The sequence below is a fragment of the Podarcis erhardii genome, assembly GCF_964252035.2.
Source record: "Podarcis erhardii genome assembly, chromosome: 7".
In the NCBI taxonomy this organism is placed as follows: Eukaryota; Metazoa; Chordata; class Lepidosauria; order Squamata; family Lacertidae; genus Podarcis; species Podarcis erhardii.
Window position 1 is genome coordinate 44,182,897 of NC_138511.1, and position 22,410 is coordinate 44,205,306.

The 22,410-nt window shown below is 48.2% G+C and overlaps 2 protein-coding genes across 8 annotated transcripts in view; one reads left to right on the plus strand and one right to left on the minus strand.

Annotated features, from left to right (window-relative positions):
- Positions 1–760: 760 nt before the first annotated feature.
- On the plus strand, positions 761–12,788 carry ZNF276 (zinc finger protein 276). 5 transcript variants are annotated; one of them, XM_081872058.1, is made up of 11 exons: positions 761–788; positions 3,564–3,873; positions 4,236–4,291; positions 5,541–6,050; positions 6,966–7,044; positions 8,224–8,301; positions 8,945–9,058; positions 9,154–9,229; positions 9,741–9,858; positions 10,830–10,929; positions 11,999–12,788. In XM_081872058.1, the coding sequence occupies exons 1-11, from the start codon at positions 776–778 to the stop codon at positions 12,294–12,296; spliced, it is 1,752 nt and encodes a 583-aa protein (XP_081728184.1). In that variant the 5' UTR covers positions 761–775; the 3' UTR covers positions 12,297–12,788. The 5 variants fall into 5 exon arrangements, with proteins under 5 accessions (XP_081728184.1, XP_081728185.1, XP_081728186.1 ...); XM_081872059.1 differs by having other exon boundaries at positions 5,544–6,050; XM_081872060.1 differs by lacking the exon at positions 761–788 and adding an exon at positions 891–1,146.
- Positions 12,722–22,410, minus strand: part of FANCA (FA complementation group A) — a 39,165-nt gene continuing 29,476 nt past the window's right edge. For 2 of the 3 annotated variants that reach the window (XM_081872041.1, XM_081872040.1), the window contains exons 32-42: positions 21,968–22,140; positions 20,796–20,901; positions 20,179–20,238; positions 19,287–19,391; positions 18,453–18,565; positions 18,043–18,184; positions 17,822–17,884; positions 17,227–17,332; positions 16,475–16,550; positions 14,035–15,265; positions 12,722–12,984 (exon numbers count right to left, since the gene is read on the minus strand). In XM_081872041.1, the coding sequence (XP_081728167.1) occupies positions 15,088–15,265; positions 16,475–16,550; positions 17,227–17,332; positions 17,822–17,884; positions 18,043–18,184; positions 18,453–18,565; positions 19,287–19,391; positions 20,179–20,238; positions 20,796–20,901; positions 21,968–22,140 (1,122 nt within the window). In that variant the 3' untranslated portion in view covers positions 12,722–12,984; positions 14,035–15,087. Of the gene's footprint in view, positions 12,985–14,034; positions 15,266–16,474; positions 16,551–17,226; positions 17,333–17,821; positions 17,885–18,042; positions 18,185–18,452; positions 18,566–19,286; positions 19,392–20,178; positions 20,239–20,795; positions 20,902–21,967; positions 22,141–22,410 lie in introns of those variants that run through there. The other variant, XM_081872042.1, reaches the window with a different exon arrangement.

Below are 22,410 nucleotides of genomic sequence, written 5' to 3' on the forward strand. Positions count from 1 at the left end.
GGCGCTGCCGGAGCCGCAGCCAGAGCCTGCCGAGCGGGGGCCGGGCCGGGCTCTGCACGGCCATGAAGCGGGATCGGCGTGGCCGGTTCTTACCCGCGGGCGCGGCGGCCAGGGGCGCTCCAGAACCGCCGCCGCCACCAGCCGGCGAGGTCAAGAGTGTCCGGGTCCGCCGGGGGCGCCCCACCGCCACCTCCCGGGAGCAGGAACAGCAGCCCGAGCCGGAGCCCGAGCAGTGGGCCTCGCCAGCCTCGGAGGCGGCGGCGGCAGCAGCGGGTGAGCGCAGGCGGACTGGGGCACCGCGGCAGCGCGCTCTTCCGGGGACCCGGCGGGCAGCCCGATCCTCCGCGTGCGCGCTCGGAAGGAAGCCGCGCTGCCCCGCGGGAAGTACGCAGGGCAGGGATCGGACGGGGCCCGCGCGCTCGGGAGGCACCTTGGCACCGGGGCTGGACTGGCCAGCGGGGGGCGGCGGAGCTGGGCTGGGCGAGGCTGGCCCTGCTTCCAGTGCCGGGGCTGGGCCTTTAGATGTGAAAAGCAGTGAACAGAGCGCGTGCAGAATGCCCTTTCCTCTTCGTCGGGTCAGCATATCCGTCGCTGATGTGCGCCAGATAGGCAGGCAGGCAGGCAGGCAGGCGCGAGCGCGCAAACAACCAACGCTCTCCTCTCCCAATCGGTCACGTTTGAAATGCTAACTGCAGGAGCCCGTGCCTTTTGCCTCCCGGAGCTCTCCAGTGGGCAGCTTTGGGGTCCAGTCACGTGGGTTTCTTGTAGAGCTTCCATGCACAACCGAGGTTAACTGCTCCGCCACCCTCAAGGCGCACCTAAAACTTTTCACCATCCCGGTAGCTGTAGTCGCAACCATCGTGCAACTGCCGAGATGTAGAGGGCGCTGGGGCAGCTGGTTGAACTGGGCCTCCTTAAATCTCACTGCTTAGGCTGTCCGTGCAGTGGGTAGGCCCTGACCATTGAGCTGACAAGTACCTAGCAGGGGTGACAGAGGCTCTGGCTTCCCATTTTGAAGCCATCAGTGCCCATCAGAGGCATGGAGAGGTGCCAGGTGGATGAACCAGGAAGAGGACTTGACACAAACCTCTGGCCTTCCTCCAGAGGTTGATGGACTTCAGCTCCCAGATTCCTTAGCAGCAAATGGTTTCTCATCCATTTTCATATATTGTTCCTCCCTGTATCATGATTTAGTTGTATGGGGTTCACTCACAAATTTGCAGTCTTAGAACAGGAACTTGCATTTTTTTATATTTATCTTTTGCTGATAATTCTTTGGAAGACGATACATATTTGATGCTGCTAGATAGACCACAATGGTGTTGCTCCCCAACACCAGGGAATCAATCAGCTTTCCCCTACCTAGTAGCCACATGCTCTGGTCTCCACCCCCACCCCCACCCCCACCCCCTTGCAGAGGTGTGCAACCTGAGGCCTTATGGGGAGCTATAAATCATAGATCTGTCCTGTTACATTCTTATACCAGGTGTGATGTGGGATAATGGTTTCTACAGATGTAATAACCTGGACACCATCTTGTTCCACATTTGCTGAACTGATTTGGCGTGGAGATAGTCCCACACTCACTGACAGTTCATATGCCAACATGTGGGTCGTGGGTTGCAATTGCACCTCCATAACCATAGCAAAAACACATGTGTACTTAATGTACTTGTTGAAACGTTGGACGGTTTTGTGTCGTGTTAATTGGTAACCCTTATTCTTGGCCTCAGATCAGGTAAATGTGCCTGTTTAAATTTTCCATTGCCTTCACTAACCGGGCACAGTTTAGCTGTCTTATGACTCCAGTTCCCAGCAGTCTGAAGCTGCCAGCATGGCCAGTAGTCAGGGATGATGGGAGTTGTAGTCTAGCAACATCTGGAGGACTGCAGGCTCCCCTACTTTTCCTTATTGTTATTGAGGGAAGGAATTCTGGGCACTGTTGTCTACCCTCCCAGAGTTACAATTCCCAGCAACTCTTAAACTACAATGCCTGGAAAGATGTTTTGAATGTGCTTTGAAAGTATAGTGTGTTTACTATTACATGGGGAAGCTGATTAGTGAATGGATTTTTTAATGTAGCTTAGCAGAGACAGTTCTGGGGAAGTCTAGGCTGAGGGTTTGAAGAGAAAACATTTGTGCTGCTTGGAGGGCCTTTTTGCAGGGATGAAAAGAAATCACAGGTAGCTTGGTTCCCTGGAAAATGTGCAGAACAGCCCCAAAACAGAAAGCTGATGTTTTATGTTTTCTAGGTCTGATTTGTGGCACCTTAGTTTCATTTGTCTGCCTTCTCTACTTTAAAATATTCAGCTCTGCTCTCTCATAGAATTGGTGGCAGCGGAGGGAGGAGTCCTGGATGAGAAAGGGTCCTGGGTGCTGAGCTGGAGCCACCACCCATGATCAAGAGGAGACTTGCTATGTCTCTGAGACAACTGCTGACATCATCTCTGTGGCTCTTCCAAGTCAGGAAGTGCTGCAGAGGGGCTGTGGGCAGTTTGCAAACCAGGTCCCTGCACAGACAGCAGAACTTGCTTGAAAGCAAACAGGAAAACAAAAGAAATTGGTTCCTGTTTCTCTCACAGTTCTTGGCAAAGCAGGAGCTGGATGGTTCAAAGCAAGGACTGCTCTCTGAGCCGAAGACAAAAAAGGCAAAGGGATGCCAGAAGGTAGGGCTGGAGTGGGGGGCAGTGACAATATGACCAGGGCTGCCTTTCTTGGTTGCAACAGCAGGGGTCAACACTCAGCTTGATGCTTTACTCCAGCTCAGGTTGCTCCTTTGTTCACTAACACAGTTTATGTTTGCATCCATGAGGACTAGGACCTTGGGTGTGTTTGAAGAAACTCCTAATTTTTAGGATGCTGAGTTATGCATTTGATGCAGAATGCCACGCTTTTACGTGTTGTGATTATGGAAAATTTGATTGATGGAATCGGAGGACAAATACATTAAATTCAACCCCCCATGTCCCAAAAGGATGTTCCTGGGTGTTTGGCAAGGACCATTTAATAGTGTTTCTCTGGTTGCCAATCACTTACATGCTCTGGGAGTTAGTTCACACAATGGTTGGCGAGGGCTGTAGTTCAGTGGCAGGACACCTGCTTTGCATGCAGAAGGCACCTGGTTCAATCCCCAATGGCATCTCCAGGCAAGTCTGGGAAAGCTGCCTGCCCAATACCCCGGAGATCTGCTGCCAGTTACTGTAGATGAGACAGAGGTAGGTAGACCAATGGTAGTAATAATAATAATAATAATAATAATAATAATAATAATAATAATTTTATTTATTCCCCCACCCATCTGGCTGGGTTTCCTCAGTCACTCTGGGTGACTTACAGCATATCTAAAAATATCAAGCATTAAAAACTTCCCTAAACAGGGCTGCCTTTAGATGTCTTCTAAAAGTTGTGTAATTCTTTATCTCCTTGCCATCTGAAGGGAGGGCATTCCACAGGGAGGGCGCCACTACCAAGAAGGCCCTCTGCCTGCCTTGTACCTTCTTTATGCTTCTAAAGGTAATGCTAGCCTCAGAGTGACCTCCTTTCTTTTCCTGAAATCCTTGCAGGATTCGGCCGGGGTGTGAGCACCGCTTACTGCCGGCTTTGCCACGGGAAGTTTTCCTCTCGGAGTCTGCGGAACGCTTTTGGAAAGATCCCTGTGGTGGGGGAGAGCTCCGAGAAGCAGCGGCGCATGGACCAGGTCTTCTTCACGGACTTCCAGCGGCTGGTGGGGGTGGCTGTCCGGCAAGACCCGGCCCTCCCCCAGTTTGTCTGCAAGAAGTGCCATGCCCAGTTTTACAAGTGCCGCAGCATCCTCAAGGCCTTCATCCAGAAGGTGAACCTGTCTCCCACTGGCCACCTCAAGCCACACGGAAAGTAGGTTGAGCGGATTTCTCCACTCGCGGGAGGCTGGGCTGCTTGTGGCTTGTCTCGGTAGCCACCAAGACTTGGCCCCCAAGCAGGCAGACATTTATGAGCTGTATACAAAATACTTGGTTAGGCTGCTGATGTCCCACTAATGACTTGCACTTCATACAGAGGGCTAGGGAAATACTTTGTGGGTTCGTAATGTATGTGGCCTTATTTGCAAGGCCAAAATTCCAGTTTCCAGCAGCTGGAAATTGCCTGTGCACATTTTTTGTTTGTGAAACTGCCACTTTGAGACCAGAGCACATGCTGCCTGAGTCTGTCCTCCCTAGAAGGCATCTGATTTACTCTGCCGTCTGTTTTGTGTACAGGGACAACCTTGCCCAACCTCCTCTTCCTGCTGCAAAAGGAGATGCTCCCTCTCTAGGTAAGTAGGATTGTTTTGGCTCCTCTGAATTTTCTCCTTGATGTCAGTTGTGGCTGCCCTGTTGCTTCCACAGTTTCCACTTTGCCTATGCTTATAGCTGATGTGGTGCTCAGTCTCTGGCAATTTCCCTATGACTAGTGGGGACCAGGGTGGTCTCTGCACTCTAGGGCCGGCTCCAGTGTCCGCCTGGGAAGGCAGTATTTTTATTTATCTAAAACATCCATTAGGAGCCCGTCATGAGAAGTCCCAAGGCAGGATACCGTCAGTATGAAAGCACAAAGATATCTAAAATAAAAACAGTGCAAAACACTGATCCAAAAATAAAATAACTCAGTATCAGCTACAGAAAGGGAAAAACCATATTTTGAGTGCCAACTAGCCAGCCATGTGCAATTCTAGATAAGGCTCCCCAGCTTCTTTTGCCAGATCACAGGTTCAAGCAAACTCTTTTTCTCTTTCTTGAATTTTATTTCCAAGATACAAAGACAAAAACAACAAAATAAAATAGACACAGTTGCATCTTGCAATTACTCACTGAAAACAAAGTGTTCAACATTCAGGGGGAAGGGTGGAATATGAATAAACAAAGTAAATAATGTTTTTCCTTTTTAAGTGTAGGCAAGCATATTTCTAAGATCTGTTGGGAACATGGATCTTTTCTGTATACTTCATAATAACATGACAGTTTGTACTTGGTCTCTGATCCATCATCTGAAGAAAGGCTTTGATCAGCGTTGCTGTGCACACCCCTGATTTGTGTATGAGACAAAGTCACAGCACACTAAATAAACCCTTCTGCACAAGGAGCCCCACACAACTGTTTGCCACTGTCAGTCTCTCTGCAAACCAAGTATTAGGCAGGATGATATTCAAGTGGGTTTTTCCTTCTTCCGAGCTCAGTATAAAGAAGCAGTAGCTCATCATCCCTCGCCTTCAGCAGATGCAAAGCTGCATGGCTTTATTGTTCATCTATTACACTTCTTTCCTCCAAGGAGCTGAAGGTGGTGTAATTTCAAGAGGCAACTCTGCCTAACAGAAAGCAATGTGTTCAGCGTTCAGGAGGAGAGGCGGACTATAAATTCCATAAATAAAATAAAACAACCTTGAGTGTGTGTGTGTGTGTGTGTTACCACCTAGCACAGTTGCCATAGTCCATGCCAGCCAGTTATTCTGGGGCTTATGGTGCGGGGCAGGTGTTTCAGTGGCATGCCTGGTCTCTACTACCCTCTGTCTTTCTCCCTGCCAACAGCAGACCTGATCACATCCAGCCCCCAGTGCCTCCATAGCTTAGTGATGTGGACCCACAACCACGCTGAAAGCTGCCAGATTGCTCCCAGCTTGCAAGGCGTCTTGTCCTCGGAGTACTGCGGGATCATCCAGGCTGTGTGGGGCTGCGAAGAGGGTCATGATTATGTCATGAGCACAGATTCGGACTGCAGCACCTTGCTGGTGGACAACGCCCTGTCCGTCAAGTGGGAACTGAACAAGGGCCCTGCCCCGCAGCAGGCGCATGTGACGGGCAACGGGGTGGGGGCTGACTGTACTGTGGCTGCGGCAGCACCGCCAGAACCCCAGCGTGGTGCCACTCGTACGGCAGCCAGCCAGCAACCTGCCAAAAGCGGGACTCCTCCGCCTGCACTTAGCACAGAAAGCTGGGTGTCAGAGAGCCAGGATTTGCCTTCCTTCCAAGATGCCTCGGAAGCTCCTTTGCAGGAGGAAAGCCTGCCGCAGCCAGACTGCCCTCTGAATGGCAGTCCAGGTAAGTGGCATGCCAAGGATGTCTCTCCAGTATGTCATGGGGATTGTGGGTCACAACTCCACACAGGTCTTTGCACATTTCTTAGCATGATATACACATATATACATACACATATACACAGTATACACATAAACGGCCTGGGCCCAGTATACTTGAAGGAGCGTCTCCACCCCCATCGTTCAGCCCGGACACTGAGATCCAGCACCGAGGGCCTTCTGGCGGGTCCCTCACTGCGAGAAGCCAAGTTACAGGGAACCAGGCAGAGGGCCTTCTCAGTAGTGGCGCCCGCCCTGTGGAACGCCCTCCCATCAGATGTCAAAGAGATAAACAAGTACCTGACATTTAGAAGACATCTGAAGGCAGCCCTGTTCAGGGAAGTTTTTAATGTGTGACATTTAAATGTATTTTTAATCTTTGTTGGAAGCTATCCAGAGTGGCTGGGGAAACCCAGCCAGATGGGTGGGGTACAAATAATAAATTATTATTATTATTATTATTATTATTATTATTATTATTATTATTACTACTTTCTGAGTGTTCAGCTGTTCAAGCCTGTGTGGAAGCAGTGCGTTCACAGAGCTGAGTGGCAGCATTTCTGATTTATAGCTCAGCTGTCTGGGACCAGGCGTGCCCTTTGCATTCTTCTTGCTTTTTAATTTCCACCCCATTAACTTGGCTTTCCCTCCAGCCAGTGTGTCCAGACACTCACGTCTTCTCATAGTGAAGCAGGCTCTTGCTAAGGTGAGCTCAGGCCCACATCCTTTGGCTGACCACCGCGAGAAGAGGATGCTGGGCTGGGTGGGCCTGACCCAGCAGACAGGCTCTTCTTATGTTCCGCTGGGTCGGGTGCCGCAGGACTGTTGTGCCTTGATGACTTTGCGCCCTTTGCAACACGCATTCTTCTCCGTCTTCTAGGGCCACTGAGTGAGAGGCCGGTTCCCTCTGCAGCCTCGGATGAGCGGGTAAAAGACGAGTTCAGTGACCTTTTTGAGGGGTGAGAGAAGAAGAGCGGGATTCAAATGTCACCTTTGCAAGCATGAGCGATGATTGTGGGGCGGGAGTGGATCTCATTCCTCACTGGAGGGTCCAGTCACTGGAGACGGCTTGTTTAGGGGGTGGAGGGAGGGGTCAGGACAGCACAAAGGGCAGTTTTTGTGGCCTTTATTACAAGCAATGCAGTCCAATAGTAAAAATACAAAATTATTAATTGTAACAACAACTCCTTAATACTACCTTAAGTTTAGTTCAAATTAATTGTTGCAGTTACTATCTCTGTTTATAACTTTTGTTCTTCACAAAGGTTATAAATGATGCCCAAGTATTTGTGTGTTTTTTATGAAAATGAATGTATTATTCTCACTGATGGGCCAGAATGTGGACAGATACAAATCCACACTGCCTATGGCAGTGATCCCAAAGGATGTCACTTGGGGCAATCTTATTATTTTACTTATTTAATAGAATGTATATACCACTTGATGGTTTTGGGGGGTTTGGGGTTTGTTTGTTTTTAAAAAGCACCTCTAAGTGATTTACAAAAATGTAGCTGGCAAAAAAAAGTGGGCAGGTGAGGTGCCTAGAGAGAGAACTGGGGGGAGTCTTAGCAAGTGATCTTGTGGGGGAAGGCTATAGCTCAGTGGTAGAGCCTCTGACTTGCATTCAAAAGGTCCCAGGTTCAATGCTCAGCACCTCCAGGTAGGGCTGGGAATGCCCCCTGCCTAAAACTCTGTAGAGCTGCTGCTACCAGTCAGTGTATAATACCAACCTGGATGGATCATTGGTCTGACTTGGTGTAAGGCAGCTCTCTACATTACTTTGGCCTGAAACTTTTGCAGGCACCACCTTCAGCTTTTAAGCATGGAACTGACTAGAGCTGGGCACTTGCTTTTTAAAAGACTCCGAAGGCAGGGCTTCCAATTATTTGATGCCCAAGAACCCACATGGTAGGGCAGCTTCTCTGCTCACCTTTTTGTAGCATAGCGGCCTTTACATTGAGTGGTTCTGGGCCACTGTCTGGAGTATGTTGTTTTCTTGAAGAAGGAAAGCTCACTTTGGGGCAGCCGGACTTGCAGCAGTTTCTCTTGAGCTCCCCCCGCCCCCGCTGTCAACATAAAGGCCCAATGAGGCTTTGCCTGCCATCTGCTTTAGTGAAAGGGCCTGTTTACTTTCTCAGGTACTCCTTGAGTGACGACGAGAACGACAAGAGAGCGCAGTCTTCAGACGACTACTTTGAGCCTTACCCAGAAAAGAGGTGAGGGCTTTTTCTTGTCCTTTTGCTGCGGCAAAAGACAGGAGTGGTAGCTTCTTTCTCTCGAATGCATTTGACCTTTTGCAACCTCCTCCACTCTCAGTGGGCAAAGGCCCACATCCATTCCCCTCCCATTCGCACATTCTCTCTTTTCTTAGGAGTGAGCAGGTTTCTTTTCACCCTCCTCACAAATGCATCCATTTGTTTAGGATTGTATTTTAAGTAGAGCTATGCAAACACTCTGTCAGTGCAAGAGTTTGTACAATGGAATATTCTCCTGACCCCTAAAAGCCCCTTCAATTTGTTTTAGTGGCTCCCTCAACCCTCCGAGCAGATTTGTGGAGAGCACAGGGGAAGGAGAGGGTGGGAATGTTCCATTGTGCAAATCTTTGTGCTGTTGAAACAGGTGATGTGGATTCTGTTCTTTATTTCAACAATTTAGTCTCTATGTAAGGCTTTCAGATGTTTGCATTTATTAATGGGTGGCCAGCCTGAGAGCCTTGCACTGGCCTAATTTTATGTAGGCATTGGGGAGGGGGACAGAAATAGGGAGATGCAGCCCTCAACAGGGGTAGGGAGGTCGTTCCCCCCTGTTTTATAACTTCAGTTGACATGCAGCAACAGTTCCCTGTTCCTCCTCTATTAGGGTATCCAACAACAGGAAAGTTGAAAGCAGAGAAGCAAAGAAGCTTGAAGAGCCCAAAATAAGGAAGAAGCCAGGACCCAAACCTGGCTGGAAAAAGAAAATCAAATGTGAAAGGTATCATATACCCAAAGCTTCCAAGGTGTGAGATTCCCGCCTCCAAGAATGGTCCAACCTTCTCACCAGTTACTCTTTCCTCTGCTTTTTTTAAGGGAAGAGCTGCCCACCATTTACAAGTGTCCTTATCAGGGCTGTACAGCTGTGTACAGAGGTGCAGATGGCATGAAGGTATGTGGATAACTACTAGCTACATTTAGCTTTGGAGTCGTCAGACCCTCGGCGGGACTTTACTTTCTGGAACAAGTGTATCTCTCTCCCTGCCACCTCCACCCCCAGGTTCCTTTGGGTGGAAGTGAACCAATCAAAAGCCAGATTGTAATGATTGACAGCCCTGCCTAATGGGAGGGAGTAACCCTAGCTTACAAGAGAAAAACAAGGAGAAAAGCTTATGATCCAGATTTTGCTGCCAGTTTGAGGAAATGGATGCAGTGTCCTCCTTTCTCATTCTGTTCACGTGATTGCTGCTGTGGAGTAGCTTTGGCCAACCAGTTGCCCTTAGGAAGTTTTGGACTACAATCCCCATCAGCCTCAGCCAGCACATGGACTTGTAGTCCAAAACCTCTGGAGGGCCCCGTTAGCCGCGCCTGCCATAGGTGATCAGATTGTCACTGCCTGCAAACCTGCATGGAGTGAAAGGGTGGCTCTGTGTGACGATCTCCATCTCTCTTCTTGGATTTAGAAGCACATCAAAGAGCATCATGAGGAGGTCAGAGAAAGGCCCTGCCCACATCCAGGTTGCAACAAGGTGTTCATGATTGACCGGTACCTTCAGCGCCATGTGAAGCTCATTCATACAGGTATGTTGCACTTATGAGAGAATGATGGAGGATTTGCATGGAAGAGAAAGAAATGCCCTGGCCAGAATCAGGCATCACAGATGGCACAGGAGAACAGGCTTTTTCAGTGGTGGGCCCCCATCTGGAATGCTCTCCCCAGGGAAACATACCTGGCACCATCATTGTAAGACATTTTTATTTAGCCCAGGCTTCTGGTGGTTAAGTTAGCCTCTACTGTGGTGCTCATCTTTTAGTTGGATAGGACAAAAACTGTCCTTCTTCCTGTATTGTTGGAAGAAAATTTTAGGAATTTTGGATTGCAAATTTATTGTTTTTAATTTGGCTGTTAATTAATTTTATCTATTTTTTATTTTAAGTTAGGTTGTTTGCAAGCTGTTTTGTATGAAGCAACTTAAGAAACTAAAAAATAAAAAATAATGTTGATATTCATGGAACTGTGCAGACCTCTGTATCATCACAGAGAAAGCATTGGAAAAGTGCTCTAGTTACTTTTGGGGAAAAGCTGCAGAAAATATTGCCATCTTATTCCCCTCTTCTGCCGCCATTCTTTTTATTCATTTCATTTTCATTACTTATTTACTGCTTAATGTAATGAAGTCTCTTTAAGAGGTTCACACAAAATGCAATCAGAAGCCCCTAATCAAAGTCTTCCAAGAGTGTCAATGATGGAGAGAGTCCCAGTAACATAAGAAGAGGTTGGGCTGCTGGTGTCAGGCCAGAGGGACATCCCCAGCTCGCAGCTCCCACAATGGCCAGCCAGATACCTAGGGGAAGCCTGCATCAGACTTCTTCACACACATTCTCCAGCTGCTAGTATTGAGACAGACTGCCTTTGATGCCGAGGTGGGGGGGGGGCTTAGTACTGCACTCACTGTTGATAGCCTTTTACTCCATGAATTCTCCTAAACCACTTTTTTTACAGCCACCCAAGTCATTGTGATTTTCAACCCTGTTCCCTTCTCCCATTGCAGAGGTGCGGAACTATATCTGTGACGAATGTGGCCAGACATTCAAGCAACGCAAACACCTCTCCGTTCACCAGATGCGCCACTCAGGAGCAAAGCCTCTCCAGTAAGCACACTTTGCCTATGGCCTTTTACAGATAAGCTGTGTTGCCTTCATGGGGCATCTTAAGATTACTCAAAGCTGAATTTGAAAACTAGTATGCCCTAACGTGGTTGAAGAAAGGTCAACTCCCTTGCAGATGCGCCAATAATGACACTTCCAAATTAAGATGTGGCACACAAGCGCACACACACATTTTGGGTCCTGGGATTGGTTTTTTTGTTCATACGTCCAGTAGTGTGGGAGATGGATGATTCTAGGACTGGTTTGGGAAACATTTCCTGCAAAACCATCTGTCTCAATGCAGAACTACAGTCTTACCTTGGAAGCCAAACGGAATCCATTCCAGAAGTTCATTTGACTTCCAGTGTACAGCTTCCGATTGGCTGCAGGAGCTTCCTGCAGCCAATTGGAAGCCCCACCGGACGTTCGGCTTCCAAAAGAACGTTCGCAAACTGGAACACTTGCTTCTGGGTTTGCGGCATTTGGGAGCCAAAAAGTTCTACTGTTAAAGTGTTTGTCAACCAAGGTACGACTGTACATGTGACTGATCATTTTGCCATAGTGGAGAGCAGCACTCAGGTTTTTTGGGGTGGACTGTGGCCTCTCCTGCACTTCAGAATGAAGGAGTGCTGCTGCCATACAAGTCTGTCTTGTTAAAGCACCAGTTCCTAACAGAGGGCTGGCTCCGGTCTATAAGGAGTTTCTGACTCTAGCAAGTGTCTGACTCTGCAGTGTCTGACTCTAGCAAGAGCTAAGCTGTCACTTCTCCTATAGGATATTCCATTCCCACAGAGAGGACACAGCGTCCACCAGCGTCCTGGATTTTTGATCAGGACATCCAAACTAAAATCTGGAAGCATGTTTCCCGCCCCCGCAATGGTCTCAAGTGCAGCTCAGTATTCAGGGTTCTTAGTAGATAAAAGACACTTGGTTATTGGAAGCATCCCCTCACCTGTCTGAGAGTAGCTGATATATTTCTTCCAAGGCTGAGGCTGTGCTGCTGCTCCCCCTCCTTCATGGGGATGAGACCAGGTGGCTGGTCTGAGGTCCGCTTTCTGCTTTCCCCCTGCAGGTGTGAAATCTGTGGCTTCCAGTGCAGGCAGCGAGCATCCCTCAAGTACCACATGACCAAACACAAAGCAGAGACTGAGCTGGAGTTTGCCTGCGACCAGTGTGGGAAGCGCTTTGAAAAGGCCCACAACCTCAACGTCCACATGTCCATGGTGCATCCCCTCACCCAGACTCAGGACAAAGCCAAGGCTGCTGAGCTGGAGCAAGAGGCTCTGCCAGAGGCTCTGTCAGAGGCTTCAGAGACTGCAGAGAACCATCCCGTAAAATTGGAACCGAGCGTGCAGCAGGAGCCCACCTGAAAGAGCCCTGGATGGGAGCCCTGATCCAGCTTTGCATAAAGCAACACTGAGTGGGAGCTTTAAACATACGTTTTAAAGGATCCTCCAAAAAACAGAAAGGGGTGGGGACTCGTTTCTGCTTGCTGGTGAAAAGCTTTCCATTGCTGTGACTATTCTCCGTGTGTGTGTTTGTGTCCAAGACCGTAGCAGTGTCTTACAGAGCCAGATCCGTCTCGCCAAAGGAAGCAGGCTGTCCTGCCTTCCCTCTGATGTGGCGATTGGTTGAGCTCAGAAAAGGTATCGCACCTGTTATAAAGGTGTGTTGGCCATAGGCACAGGCTCATTTTTAGGGGCTCTCAAGCTGATGGAAAGCCCAGTTTAAGCCCGAGACAACTTGTTTTAAATTAAATTCCAAAGCCAATCTGAAAAAGAAAGACGAACCAGAATATTTGTAACATGGTTTTTATTGTTACAAAGTCATGGTCATGCTTGTAATAAATTATTTACACCATACTTTGAACAGATTAAGCCTTTGCAGGCGTGTCCACTTTTCCCTGTCTGGGTGGGCAGGGAATCGCCTCATGCCTGCCTGCCTGGACTTCCGCTGTCAGAAAAGGAGAAGTTCTTCATCAAGCAGATCCCCATCATCACTGGAGTTCACAAGGGCAGCCTTCATCTCTGGGTCCAAGGCTTCACAGAGACTCATCAGCTAAGAAGGAAAAGAGTCTGGTGTCAAGCGTTGCTACCTCTCTGAAGCTAAATCCTTGAGCAGACTGTCCGCAGACAGTACGAGGACGTCGAGTTTGTAAAGAAAGGCTGCCACCAGTTCAGCCAGCAGCACTCTGAAAAGACAGATCTCTGGCCTGGCCATGTCATTTCTAGGAGCGCACAGGTCATAGTGTTTGGTAATCTACCACACCTGTGGACAGCAGGAGCCAAAGGTGTGCAAAGAGTCAAGGCACAGCTGCTTCCTGCTTGGAGCGCACAGGTGGCAAGGCTAGGAGCAGAGGAAGCTGCCGGATACCAGGTCAGACTGGCTGGCAGTTCTTAGGCAGAAAAGGGCCTTTCTCAGCTCTATTCTTGGGAGTTGCCAAGGATGCAAAGCATGTGCTCTACCACTGAGCTAGGGTTCCTACCCACTACCACTGTTAAGTTTTAAAAGGCACGGTCTTCCTTGCCCTTCCTTTGCCAGTAACACGAGGTTGGAAGCAACCAGAGGACTGGAGAATAGGAAATAACTGCTCGAGAGCCTCGGAGGATCCTACTCAGGGGCTTGTGCTTCAGGTATAGAGCCAGACATGCAAAGCATTAAGGCCTGGGATCAATCCCAGCATTTCCAGTAAATGGAACCCACAGATGGGCTGGAAAACGCCTCCACTTTAAGAAGGCCTTTAGGAGATACAGAGCAAGGGCCAGTCTTTGGGTGCAGCCAGACCAATATTGGGCACATTTCAGCTTTTTCTTCCTCAAAAGTCCTACTATTAATTTGTGCTCGCCCCCTCTAAAATGGTGAAGTTGAGTTTCTGTCCCCTTCTCCTAGAATAAATGCTGGATATGACCTCTGTACAAAGCCGTATCCAAATAAAATAAAATAGAAGAGCTTTGCAAAGGAAGTGTGAAGTAGAGGGCTGAAAGACTGAGCCAGTCGCCATTGGCTTTGTTGAACTGATTGCTGGATGGATCAACAGGACAATCCACAGTGTTGCCAGCAGCCCTGGATTTCCCAAGTTTTGAGGTAGCAGAAAGACCTTTCACCCACCTGCTGGAGGCTGGAAAAGCTCCCTTGAGGACACTGGGGGACTGCACGTAGCAGGAACTGCCGTGCTCTTCTTATCAGCGCCAGTGACTCCTGGGAAAGACAGGCACCGTTCAAATAATGTTGCAACTAAGCCACAGCTTAAGAGTTGCAGGAACCAGAAGGGATGCAGCTGGCGACTCATCTAATCCAAGAGCAGGGAAGTCAGCCCCAGCTAGCATGGCATGGGATGATGGGAGCTGGAATTCAACCACATCTTGAGGACCACAGAGATCTAGATTAAATATTTGTATTCCGCTTTCCCAACAACAGGGTTGAGCTAAAAACAGCTGAGATGTTCCCCATCCCTGTTCTAACCCCTGGTTGGTGTAGCTTTTCTCAAATGGATTTTCGCCTATGGGCAGTTTTCACTGGTACTGAAATCCATCAGCTGTTAGAAACATCTTCCTGGTATCTAAGCTAAATCTTCTGCTTTGAACACATTTTCAGAATGGAAACAGTGAATAATACTTCTGTAGACTGATCTTACTCAGACTTTTATTTATTGCATTTATATCCCACCTTTTTTCTCCAAGGGGTGCAAGGTGGTATCAGTGGTTCCTCAACTCATTTAATCCCCACCATAACCCTGTGAAGTAGGTTGGGCTTAGAGGCAGTGACTGGCCCGAGGTCACCCAGTGTGCTTCACGGCTGATTGGGGATTTGAATCCTGGTTTTTCCAGGTTCCAGTCCGACACACTAACCGCTACACCACACTGGTTTTCCTTGAGTGACTTTGCTTGGAGGTAAAACTATATATACTGCCGGAAGCCAGCAAAGACAAAAATGCAAAGCTGACTAACATGGCTGTTTATCAGAACAGCAGCTGCAGTCTCTCTCTCACACACATCCCCCTTCATCACTGAGCCCTAATCTGTTCCAGGTGCTCCCAAGTACAAGGTGGGTGCTGCCCAAATAATGACTCATAGAGTCAACACAATAGGCAAATAAAGGCTGTGGCTAGCCAAAAAGGGAACAGGATGGTTCTGTACTTTGGAAGGAAGCAGAGGGGCTGATCTAAACAAATGAAAGGGGAGGGGATGAGATGCTCACAGGCTCAATGGAATGCAGGCTTGGTCCCACTGCTGTTGTCCCATCCATAAAGAGCTGCAGCAACTGTGTGTACATGTCAATGGCAACATACAGGAATGTTTGCTCCTTAACCAGGTGTCCTGGTTCAAAGGTGATGACAAGGCTACAGAAGAAAGAACAAGTTAGCAGACCAAGCAGGCAACAAGTGTGACCAGGTCAGGCTCCCTCCTCGCTTTGCATAGATGTACATCTGCAGGCAGAATTGCAGCCGAGCCACTCGGCCGTGTCTTTTGACTTGAAAATTCAAAACAAGTTTAGAAGGGTTTTGTGGTGATGATGACTTATCTACATGTATCAAGTCACTTCAACACAATGAAAAGTCTCTACGTGACTTGGCAAGTTAAAATGTACCACAAAAAGGCAATTTAAAACGCGGGTGTTGTTTTTTTAAAAAAATAATAATAATACAAAACCCTGAGTGAACAAAAAGGTCTTCGCCTGATACCTAAAGACTGACAAGAATGGCCCAAGGTGTGTCTCCCCGGGGAGAGCATTCCACTGATAAGAGGCCCCCACCGAATAAGGTCCAGTCTTGTGTGACCACCTTCCACACCCCTCTCAGGTGGGACACACAGAGAAGGGCCTCTGATGAAGGCTACAGGATCTGGGCTGGTTCGTATAACTAGCACAAATGCCTTTTAAGAAGGACTAGAGGCCAAAATGAAAGCCAAATTTGATAGATTTTGGCCTTGATAGCCCAAAAGGCCACTCTCCAGATACTGTCTGAGGTGTGCCTTTGTGACCTGCTTGTAACTTTCATGGCATTTCTGCCCATTTGTGGTAGGTAGTGGGGTGTTGAAAGGAGACTGTTCACTAGGCCTACAATGGCAGTTCTTGTCTTCTGAATTCGGCAACAGACACTGCCCCCTGCCCAGTCAGGACAGCAAAGCAAAAAAGGAGGCAGTGATGATGCCCTGCTAAAAAGCAGCAGGGGAAGCCTCTAGCTTGTATTTGCATCCCACTTTATCTTCATAGAGCAAAACTCCCAAGCGGCTACTACTGTGTACAACTCCCAACAGCCCATGTTGGCTAGGAGGCATGAGAGCTATAGTCCAAAAGAGCTGGGGGGCACAAGGTTGGTGAAGACCACTAAAACATCAAAATGAAAAAATAAAATGAAGGCGGGAGGAAGGATGCAGAAACTCCACAAAATACAGACTATTAATGGTGCTTCTTTCTTAACTTGGGGTTACTGGGTGGTTGGATGTATCAGTTAAGCAAGTGCATAAAGTGGCCCTTGACAAGTTTCTGGTACCCTTGATTTTCCCAGAAAGTATATTCATTACATGCAGAATACATTTGTGAAATTTACCTATAGAAGGCAACCGGCAACAGCCTCAAGTGTTGATGTGATACAGTACCATGCAGGATTTGGTAAGGGTTGTGGTCTGCAATGCCAAAAGAGACAGATCTTAGCTGGGCGCCAGCTTTCAATCAAACGTTTCTCTCAGTTTTCTTGGGGGTTGTATCCAACTCATTTCCACTAGATCCATTGAAAGTAACGGAAGTTCTGTCTGTCAATGGTCTAGCCCAGGGGTCTGCAACCCGCGGCTCCGGAGCCGCATGTGGCTCTTTTACACCTTTGCCGTGGCTCCGGGGCGGATACTAGAGAGGGGAGGAGGCGCATTGTGCGCCCCGACACTCCCCACTGTGGCGGGCGCTGTACTGGCTGTGACGTCGCATGGGGGCAGTGCGTGCGTTAGTCACGCACCGTCCCAACGTCACCTTCCCGCCCGCCCACTGCATTGAAAGGGGCATGTACGCTGGTCACTGTTTTGAAGGGGAGTGAAGAACACACACACAGAAAAAAGGTAACTTGCTAATTTAACGTTTATTTCTATGAGGAGGAGTAATTCTGAGGGGTCAAACAAAGAAATAATTAAAAAGTGACAAAAAAGTTATTTTTATAATGATGAGTTTTGCAGCTCCCAGTTTTTTTTTCTTCGGAAACGGGTCCAAGTGGCTCTTTTTGTCTTAAAGGTTGCAGACCCCTGGTCTAGCCTGAGCAGTACTTTGCTGGCTACAACCCTCAGATGGCTGCAGCTTATGAAGGAGCGTTCGTACCTTTCACTGCTGAACTGAAGACGGCCAGCCAGGATGCACCTTGTTCCTCCAAGCCCTGAAGCAGCTTTGAGCTCCAATCCAAGGCTTTGTGAGCATCCATGCCCTCCTGCAAGTTACAAGGGAAAAGCACACACGTACCTCCCCTCTTTGGTACACCCTGGAGGCATTACCAGAGCCACTGGGAACAGCCATTGGGCTACTTTGAGCAAACCCCACTACCTTTCTCCATGAGTTTACCCATCTATAAAAAACAGGTTTATAGGAGCTTCCTACTTCTCGGGTTTCCTTTCAGGATAAGCAGCAGACAGGCAAAGATCGTAACAATCATTGCATACTTAAAAATACAGGAATTTTATGTCTCGTAGAATCATAGAGTTGGAAGGGACTCTGAGGATCATCTAGTCCAACCCCCTGCAATACAGGAATAGGCAGCTGCCCCTTGTGGGGATCGAACCTGCAACCTTGGCACTGTCAGCACCATGCTCTAACCAACTGAGCTATCCCCCTCCACTCCACCTTTGCAAGTTTATGTGACAGTTGAACAGCGACAAATGAAGGCCCTGGGTCTACCAGGCAGTTTGAGAAATCTACTTACCTGTGGGGTTACTCTCGCTGAGATGAAATCCACGACTGAAAAGAAGAAGAGGTTCACCAAGAGCTGTCAGGTAAAAGAAAAAAATAAATGCATGCATCACACAAAGTGAGTTTCTCAAGCCTGACGTCGACCCACTGGTCTAGTCGGCAGAAGCCAGTGTCGCCTTCTGTGCCATCATGGACACATCATGGTAAAGCAAAATGCAAAATGTAATCTCTTACTTGCTCTGCTTCAGACCCCAGCCTTTTCAGCCCTTCAGCCATCTTTTCATGCACCATTTGCCGTTGCACAGTGAAATGTAGAAAGGCAGCAGAGATCCATGGAATGTCAGAGACCAGGGAAGCTGCTTCCAGTGAGAGGAACCTGAGTGGTAAAGACAAAACAGTTGTCAGTTAAAAGGCCAGCGGGCTCCTTTTCAAAGATGACAGCCCTCCTTAATCAGGTGTGTGACGTGGCTGAGAAGAGATGATGTAGAGACACCTGGAAGTCCAAAGCCAAGTTTTTCAAGGTGAGAGCTAAAAAGGTAATAGGAATGCAACCCCTCCCCATCTCTTCTCATGGCTGGAGTGGGAGACATGAAGGGAACACAGCTCAACAGCTTATCAGGTGTGAGCTGCTTCCTTGGAGTTACCTGCTGACAGAGGTCTGCAACTCCTTGAGGCTCTGCAATCCCGGTGCGACTGGAGCGCCGAAGAGTCTGTTCCACTCCGAGAAAAGCACGGGCTCCAGCCTCTGCCACCAGCACTTCATGGAGTCGAGACAGAGAGCACAAATCAGCCACTTCTTAAAATTGCATCAATGCCATGTGTTTACATGCCATTCTTTACATAGGGTTTCCTCACCCACTTTATTTGAGCAGTGTTGCAGAATCAAGTGTCCCCCCCCCCCACGCCCCATACTCTGGGCCCCAACTAGCTACTTTTCTAAGGATGAATCAGAAGTCATTAGGATCATCAAGAGGAATATTTGTGAGGCATAATAGAAAAACTTTATTGTTATTAATACCGAAGGCTCTTGTGTGACCTAAATATCTGCAGGCAGAATTAGGATTGGTGCTTTAAAAAAACCAAACACACCTGTTTTAATATTGCTATTTTAAACCAAGAATTTATTTTGAGTAGTTTGGCATAGTATTTGCTCAGGATGGGCTATTATGGTGTTAGAAATGCCCCACCCTCCCCCAAAACGTGTACCTCTATGATCTCCAAAACCACTCTGGCTGATCAAGCTCCTGCTTAAGAGAACTTGCATCATATTATCACAGAATCATAGAATTGTATGTAGAGTTGGAAGGGGACCATGAGGGTCATCTGGTCCCCCTGCAATGCAGGAATCTTTTGCCGAACGTGAGACTCGAACACATGACCCTGAGATTAAGAGTCTTGTGCTCTACCAGCTGAGCCAAGAGCTTTTGGAACTGCAAGGAGACATATAGAAAGGTAAATCAACAGCACGGGCCTCTTACCGCTGCAGAACACAGGATTATAGGGCACGTGGTTTGACACAAGGTGAGAACAGCAGTCACCTCCTGCGCAGGTTTGTGACACTCCAAGCTGGTGCTCAGCAAGCCCTGAAGGACAGCAAGGACAGTCACTAAGGTAGATTTTAGAGCACTAAGGTAGCAAAGGGAAGCAGGTGGCACTGTGGGTTAAACCACAGAGCCTAGGACTTGCCGATCAGAAGGTCAGCGGTTCGATCCCCACAACGGGGTGAGCTCCCGTTGCTCGGTCCCTGCTCCTGCCAACCTAGCAGTTCGAAAGCACGTCAAAGTGCAAGTAGATAAATAGGCGGGAAGGTAAACAGCGTTTCTATGCGTTGCTCTGGTTCGCCAGAAGCGGCTTTGTCATGCTGGCCACATGACCCGGAAGCTGTACGCCGGCTCCCTTGGCCAATAAAGCGAGATGAGCGCCGCAACCCCAGAGTCAGTCACGACTGGACCTAATGGTCAGGGGTCCCTTTACATTTACCTTTAAGGTAGCAATGGCATTTCACTAAGGCAGCCTAAGCCAACCTGGTCCCCTGCTTTGGACTACAGCTCTCATCAGCCTGATACCGAGGGCTGCTGTCAAAAACCGCTAGGGGGGAATCAGGCTGTGGTAGGCCGCACAAAGGCCATGTCCCTCAGGAGTTCAACTGGCATGAGTGGGAGCAGTGGAGAAACAACACTTGGGAGGATTTTTAAAAATGTACTCCAAGCCCACATAGGAAACTGTCTCGTTACCCATTCTAAATGAATTACACAGCACTCACACACAGAGAGATTACATAGGATGGCCAGGGGACTAAATTCCTTCCCTGCAACCCCAAATTGTCAGGGGAAATTCAGAAGACAAGAGGTGAGTTAGCAGTTACATTACCCTGAAGAAATGAGATGTGATGTCGTAGGAGAGCACACAGCCTCTGGAGCAGATATTCCTCTGTAAAAATGTGAATAAGGAATTTCAGAGAGTGAGGAAAGCATTCCCAAGAAATCTGGATAATTAACTCCAAAATCACATAAATGTAGGTGCGCTCTGACTCAATGGTGCCCCCACCCAGGATTGTGATGGTTTTATTCTGGCTGCTGGCAGCACAGGTTGTTTGGGATTTGCTCCTCCTCTCAAGTTAGCAGGCAGGAGATCAGAGTGATATCACAGAGAGAGGGGATTAGGTCCCTTTCCAAGGGCAGCGATCTTCCCATAAACAGCAAGCGAGCATAAGGGCCGCATTTTTTAAAAAGCGGTAGACCAGCCTTCTCTAATGTGGTTCCATCCGAAGTTTTGGGCCGTAGCTCCTATCATCATGAAACTGTGCTGTGTAGTCAAAAAAACATCTGGAGAGTAGCAGGCTGAGGATGGCTGAAGCAGACTGCTCTCTCACTGAGGCTGCTTTAAGTCCCAGAAGGAAGATTCAGCAACAGCACACCCAGAGAGCAAAACACACAGCCAGGAACAGTTATCAAGAGCACTGCAGTTCTTTAGGACAGGATACACACCAGTTCTGTGTTTGCAAAACAGAAGAAGTCTTCGCAATCCAGAGCAATTTTATTTCCTCTCTTCTGTGTTGATATGAGAACCGATGGAGGGAGACATAAAAGAATCCTGTACAAGAAGCAGTTTGTTTCAGGGTATAAACCATATTCATTCTGGTTTTAAGAATAGTGTCTGATTTGCTGTGGACAGGATTTCAGATTGCCGATGAAACAATGAACAGAAGCGTTAGCAAAACTGGGGCCAAGATCAGGCTATTCCTAGATCAGGCTATTCCTCACGAGAGCAGAGAAGGCTGTAGCTCTGTGATAGAGCACCAACTCTGCATGCAAAATGCCCAAGGTTCATTCCCCACTGACATCACCAGGGAGGCCTGGAAACGCCCCACCCACACCCCGGAGAGCTACTGCCAGTCAGTTTTGACAATGGTGAGACAGATGGAGCAATGGCCTGACTCTGTATATTTATTATTTTGAATGTTTGGCCAACTTTCCTTCTCAAAGGGAGCCTAGAGGGTCTCAAAACATAATAAAATTAGATGAAAACCCATTTAAAAACACCACTGTAACATTGAGGCAACAGTTAAAACCAGCAGTGTGAAAAACCTGGTAGCCAGAGGTTTGGAAACAGCGTCTTTCCATGCTTCCTGAATGCAAGTCTTCCTTCGGAGGGACTTTTGCAGCTGGGGTGCCACCACTGGTGATATGCAGTGTCCCGTGCACAGCGGAAGGATGAGGAGTACGTGCCACATACTCTATATTGCTTTATTTACACTTCAAAGCTGGTAGATTACAGAAAAACATCTTGCCTCTGCCGGAGCAGAGAAAAGCATCCTCTCTCCTCTAAAGCACGGAGAGAACAACACACACTGAACTGCAAAGAACAGTGAAAAAAAACAGGAAACCAGTGTACGTCACATCCAGTCTCCCTTTCCCGTGGGAAAACCCAACAGCACAGACTGTGGACTGTAAACATTGTCTTGTGACAAGCATTTCGCTGCACAGTGAAGAGAGCAGAAACCAACAGAATGCCCTGTCGGGTATCTACAGCTTCCCATGTCCCACAACCCAGGAGGAAGCAGGAAGGGAAAATCTTGCCTTCCATTGGCTTCTATGCAGCTGTGTTTTTAATTATCCCCAAAGCCACTTGGACTCATTGGCAGCCACGGTGCATTTACCTGGTTTGAAGCAGCAGCTCCTGCTGCTGAAGTAGCCTTTCACCCACAGAGGGCCCATTGCCCAGAGCTTTTTGCCGCCCCTGGAAAACCCTGAATAGGAAGTGCTCCTCCCTTCTGGGGCAGGAGTCAGGTGGGGCTTTCTTGCGCTCCAGCTCCAGCTCCAGCAGCATCTCCTGAAATTGAGACAGCAGCCGGTTAGTAGAGGGCAGGAGATGGCGTTTCAACTCCTGTTTGTTTGTTTGTTTACTTATTTATTAAATTTCCATCCCACTCTTCTTCCCAAAGGAGCCCTGGGCAGAAAACATCAAAAATTTAAAACAATTCCATTCAAAACAACAACAACAACAACATATTTTTTAAAAATTCTAAACCACCTAAAACATTTCAAACTCTTCAGAATGTCTTAAAACATATTGCAGTAACCTGCAGTTTTATAAGAGTAT

Bases quoted from the DNA above. Each gene is read 5' to 3' on its own strand.
- ZNF276 (XM_081872060.1), top strand. From the start codon at position 1,059: ATGAACCAGGAAGAGGACTTGACACAAACCTCTGGCCTTCCTCCAGAG. The intron at 3,874-4,235 runs GTAGGTTGAGCG...TTTTGTGTACAG, and splicing joins CACCTCAAGCCACACGGAAA to GGACAACCTTGCCCAACCTC. The intron at 9,059-9,153 runs GTATCATATACC...GCTTTTTTTAAG, and splicing joins AAGAAAATCAAATGTGAAAG to GGAAGAGCTGCCCACCATTT.